This window comes from Prunus dulcis, unplaced genomic scaffold (assembly GCF_902201215.1).
Source record: "Prunus dulcis unplaced genomic scaffold, ALMONDv2, whole genome shotgun sequence".
Lineage (NCBI taxonomy): Eukaryota > Viridiplantae > Streptophyta > Magnoliopsida > Rosales > Rosaceae > Prunus > Prunus dulcis.
The window spans coordinates 2,149-7,868 of record NW_023010513.1 but is presented as its reverse complement, the minus strand read 5'-3'; the positions used below and the strand labels follow the sequence as shown (position 1 = coordinate 7,868).

Sequence of the window (5,720 nt, the reverse complement as noted above, 5' to 3'; positions counted from 1 at the left end):
TTCGCAGTTTTCTTCCACCTCTTCAAAATATATTTTTCGGGCATATATTCAATCTGGTCCCTTCTGAACAATGCTAGGATGTGCTTGCAAATAATTCCAACAAATTCAAATCTTTTGCAGCTACACGATGCGTGGTCGGAATCTTTGACATATACGACTTCTGCCACTCTTGTTTCCCAATTTTTCCTTTCGCTCACGTTAAAGACAACTTTACAAGCATCCTCTGTTTTGAGCTCTAGGAAACATGCTGTACTTTGTATTAGTTCTTGCTCAAACTTTTGAAACATTGTCCTTGTGTACAAGGTAGCCATTTGTTTGTTCATTGGCATCGGTAGAAGACATTGAGCCACTTCAAATGCATCTACGTGATCAGCAACTAACTTTTTTTCACGTTGATGAGAAAGTGCCCTCTCAAATCGTATTATGAAATCCATCAACGAATTTCTCCTTGATATGTATTGCTTGAAAAAACCATGAGAACCTTCCGCTCTTTTGCTGCTTGACATTCCAGCGGCAAAAAATTGTCGTGCGTAGGCTGGAACCCAAGATTCCCTTAAATCAAACATTGAACTTAGCCATGGATGGTCAGTCAAACCAGCCTTTGTAACCACAATATTCCATTTTGCATCAAACTCATCCTTATTGTCAGGATCCCATATGGCTTTCTGAAATTCACGCCAATACTCATTATAAGCGTCACGTGGTAACTTAACAGAGAACTTTGATGTGATGTGCCATATGCAAAGTCGATGAAATGTAGTCGGGAAGGCTATTGAAATCGCTATGGCCATTGCCGCATCTTGATCTGTAATGATCGCTTTAGGTTCCCCACCTGGCATGGCTTTCTTAAACTCCTCAAACATCCAAACAAACGACTCAGTCGTTTCCTTACTCAAAAATGCGCATGCTAAAACAATTGTCCGACCATGGTTATTAACTCCCAACATTGGTGCAAATGTCAAGTCGTATCGATTCGTGTTGAATGTGGTATCGAATACAACAACATCTCCATAAAACCCATACGCCCTTCTAGAAGTTGCATCTGCCCAAAAACATCGACTAAACCTGTCATGGCCATCTCCCTCAATCTTGAAATAAAAAGCCTCATTTTTTTTTTCTGTTCAGCCATAAAATACTCGGTCACTAGTTCAACATCGTGGTTCCTCAACTTCCCATTCACACTACATTCAAGATTGTAGATATCTTTTTTGATAAAACCAATTTTATCCATTCCTCCGTATTGCACCTCAAAAATACTTACCTTCTGATGAATGGGAATATTAACTGAACCCAACTGTTTTGTGAGTACTGTTGTAGAATCTGAAATATGACGGTGTGATCTCAATAAATGCATTCTTTCTGAGGGTGTCATCTTATGATTGTGTCCCTCTGCAAAAAGAGATATGGTATACTTCTTGCTCCCATTTGTCTTCACAACCACAATCTTAGCTTTGCAATTGCATCTACTTATTCCCCGTTTTCTTTTTCTCTCCCGAGTTTCATCCCTCCTGTATGCACCTTGTTTGCAACATACAAATTCTTTCCTCAAAATCTCTTTCTTATTTTTCCCCCAAAAGCTGGAATGAAGTCGAATACCAAAGCCAGCTAAGAATGCATATCTATTATAGAAATTGTAAACGAGGTCAAGCTAGTCAAACTTCATCCCAACTGCTGGTGTTTCCTCATTTCTTACTTCAGGAATATAAACCCTCCCATTAGCTGTTGCACATTCATCACTGTCTGAGCCCCCAGACATTTTATCTACGTATATTATTGATCCACTTCTATATTACTGCATAGCAATTATTCATTCATTAATCAGTCATTACTGCATCACAACATATCAATGCATTCCACTTACACAAAACATTGCCCAAATTGACACAAAATACGAATAGCCTAACTTCCAATTACACAAAACGCAAGCAAAATTTCATAAGTTACGTCATCTCTTGTGAAATAATCTGTTCAAAATAACATTAGAACCAATATGTTCAACTAAGAACACAAATGTAATTCAAACCACCAATTACAGAACTTCACCCAATATCCTCTCCAAATGCTTACTCCTAATGTCATTAAGCCTAAGTTTAGGTTCTTTTACCTACATTTCATAATTTTCCACCCCGACCAACAACAATGAACTAAGTATATTGAATATTCATAAGGAAATGACACATTATTGATTCCAAAAATGACGCATTATTGATTCCAAAAATGACGCATTATTGATGCCACAAATGACGAATTTCCCACCCTCACAAAAAATAAACCAAACCCAATAAAATCAATCCAGCAAGTGAACTTACCTCTCAAAATCAATCGGGAGCTCTGAAGTCAGTCTGCTTGAAAGAATGTGGTGGACATTAGAGAAGACTCTTTGGTATTTGAGACTCCATCTCTACCAAAATCGAGGAACAACTGCTGCTGCGGCTTCTAGCTACAAAAAGAGATATGCTACTTTGCTTTCATCTGAAATCTTGTCAGCTGAATGAAAAAGAGAAGGGGTTTTCACTTGAGCCATAGAATCAAAACAGGGCAACAGCTAGGTAAGAGACATTCTTCGTAATACCCAGGTTACCATAGATCGCAGGCCTCCCAACGAGCTAATGACAATCGAGTGACTATAAGGTTTGGGAGATTTGGATCCTTCTAATTGTGGGTTTGCTTTACATTCAAAAAGAGAGGATTGTGTTCTTCAGTTTTTCACAGAGAGGGAAAGAGGGGAACAACTGAAGTTGGGTTTCTAACGGGTTAGATTTCAACCCGATTCTACATGCACCCTCTTTTAAAAACTCACCGTTGGATGAAATCCAACGGCTCTTACATACCCCTTAAAAACACCCCTTATAACTTCCCACTCACTATAGAAGCTCCCCAAAATCAAACCTAATATCTCCCTCAGCCCTTTTCCCCTTCTTGGACCTGCAACAGCCGACCCCACCCACCCTCCGCACCATTGCCTAGCCCTTCTAAAAAAATTTCGGAGCACACCCATCCCTCCCAAAAAAAAAAAACAAACAAAAAAAGAAAGAAGAAGGAATTGTGACTATCAACCAGACCCATACCTGCAACCCACGACCACCTCAAGCAAAAAATCAAACCTTACCCAAATTTGTTGAACCTCTTTCTAATAGCATGGTCTGGTGTGCTGGTTTCGGATATTAGTTGAAGGTATGAATTTCTGAGCTGCTGGGAATCTTCTCTCTCTCCAGATAGATGGAAATCGCTAGAAACAAATAGAGGATCAAGCTTGGAGGACGAAATGAGAAGTGAAGTTCATCTAAGTAATTCAATCCATACTGAATGACCAAAATAACCCTCAAAAGAGAGTTAACGTAAGTAAAATGGATGGATTAATGGATTAAATGTTCGAATTTTCATGGTAGGTTGAACATTGATAATAAAATTTAATTCGAGCTCTTAATTCGCTAAAAAAAAGGGTCATGGGGTAAATTGAGAGTTATTTACAAGTTCAGGGGCAATTCAGCAGATTACCCGAATAATTAATGATTAATCCCATTCCATCTCATTAATTAATTTATTATTTTTGGAAGCAACCACCTTCTCTGAATTCTGTTGCTGGCCGTTGCTGGCACAATTGAAAATTAAGTGAGTATGGAAGAAAAGTTGCTCGACGAATTCAATTTGTAACATAAAGCGTCAGTTTGTGTTATGCGTTTTGGTTAAAGTTGTCAGCACACCATCACCAACTTGCATGATGCATAATATGCCACTTTCTCACTTTTGACCTAACCATGTTTTCATTATTTTGTGTGTCAAAAACGGGAAAAAAAAAAAAACACAGACAGTAATTTAAGGACAGAGATACATATCATCAGCATCTCACGTGAAAAAAACAACATGATCATGAAAGAAACTACTGAGACAGTAACATTTGACCAGAAAAAGATAATGTTTTTTTTTAATGGCCTGGTAATTTTCACAGACGAGTTTGCAATCATTTTGTGATGATTGAGAGAGAGTGCATGCTTTGGTTTGGTATATCAAACTTTTCTGTGTCCAATTGAGAACTATGTTGGTGGAGGTTTGGGAGTGACCCTTATTCTGATCACATCTTGAAGACAAGAACCTCACACAACTTGTTGATGTTGGTGGTGGTTTGGGAGTGACCCTTAATCTGATCACATCTAGATATCAACATATAAAGGGTATCAATTTCGACTTGCCCCATGTCGTAAATCATGCCCCTTCCTATCCTGGTAGGACTTTAATTTATTTGATTTAATGTGAAATCTTAGCTTTTGCTATCGGAAGCAGTATGCAGCATATATAAAATGGAAGTTAAATAATTTTTTTTTCGCAGGAGTGGAACACGTTGGAGGAGACATGTTTGCTAGTGTTCCAAGTGGTGATGCCATTTTTATGAAGGTAATTTTTGGATTTCTCAGGCATTAAATTTTTGGTTTTCTTGTTTTAGTTTAAGAATGGTAACTAATATATGAAGCTGTTCTACTTGTCTTCTGACACATTTGTTTGTAGTGGATACTTCATGATTGGACCGATGAGCACTGCCTAAAGCTGTTGAAGAATTGTTACAAAGCTATTCCAGACAAAGGAAAAGTGATTGTTGTGGAAGCACTTCTTCCAGCTATGCCAGAGACTAGCACTGCTACGAAAACCACTTCCCAACTTGATGTGGTGATGATGACTCAAAATCCGGGAAGGAAGGAGAGGAGTGAACAAGAATCCATGGCCCTGGCAACTGGTGCTGGATTTAGTGGCATCAGATATAAATGTTTTGTCTGTAACTTTTGGGTTATGGAGTTCTTTAAGTAACCAAGGCATATGAAAACTTACACACTAAAATGAAGGTGTTAAGTCTCCAAGCCTAATAAAAGACTGGCAAATGTTTCTTATCTATAAGCAAGAAAATATTGAAGACTCAAGAGTACTGCACATAAAGTCTGCAGATTATTTTACTCAACTCTGTGGAACACTCTGCTCCATAAACCCTATTTGATAACTATAACACCACAAACTACAAAACCCATCTTTGGAGGTGTGTATTGATGGACATATTTTATATTATATATTTAACCTCATTTTTAATATATTTTGGTTAATATTTTGGAAGAATTTTGATACTTTGAATTATATTTTCAATATACGACTTTCGACTCTCTCTGGAGCAAAACATAATCAAATGGAGGAATTTTGGAGTAATTCTAGTTGGAGGACGTTCTTGAGTCACTTAGCTTGATCGTATCAAAATTTCAGAGTTTTCTTCCAAGCGGTTATTTTCTGGCAATAAAATAAAGGAGCAGTGCACGGTGCTGGAATAGTGACGTGTTGGGCTTTTATTGCGTTTTTGGAGCACAAGATGACCTCGGATGGGTTCGTGGCCTTCTAGAGAAGTGTTCAGAACATTTTTATCTTTAAAACAAGCTATCTTGGGCCAGATTTGGAGGAGATTTGGGGCCAAAACGTGGCTGGGCAGATTTTGGGCAGATTCTCCTATTCCAATTTGGACTTTATTTCCTAGTTTTATTTTATTTTAATTAGTTTCCTTGTGGGGATGGAAAAGCTGTACATTGGCAGCTAGGTTTTAAGGGGTATTTAAGCTCTTTCTCACAAGGAATTAAGGACTTCTTTTTCACTTTTGAACTTTGCATTGTGGAGAGCAATTGCTAGGGTTTTGGGTTTTCACAACTTTCAGGTGTTTTTGTTCTTTTCTTCTTAATGATATTTTCTTGGAT

At 37.9% G+C, this 5,720-nt stretch overlaps 1 protein-coding gene across 1 annotated transcript; it reads left to right on the top strand.

Moving 5' to 3' along the window:
- Positions 1-4,078: 4,078 nt before the first annotated feature.
- On the top strand, positions 4,079-4,979 carry LOC117613702 (caffeic acid 3-O-methyltransferase-like; the record flags this gene model as incomplete). The annotated part of the gene is made up of 3 exons (XM_034342275.1): positions 4,079-4,223; positions 4,328-4,392; positions 4,504-4,979. Coding segments are annotated over 3 exons (507 nt in total), but the record flags the coding sequence as incomplete, so codon positions are not given.
- Positions 4,980-5,720: the final 741 nt, after the last annotated feature.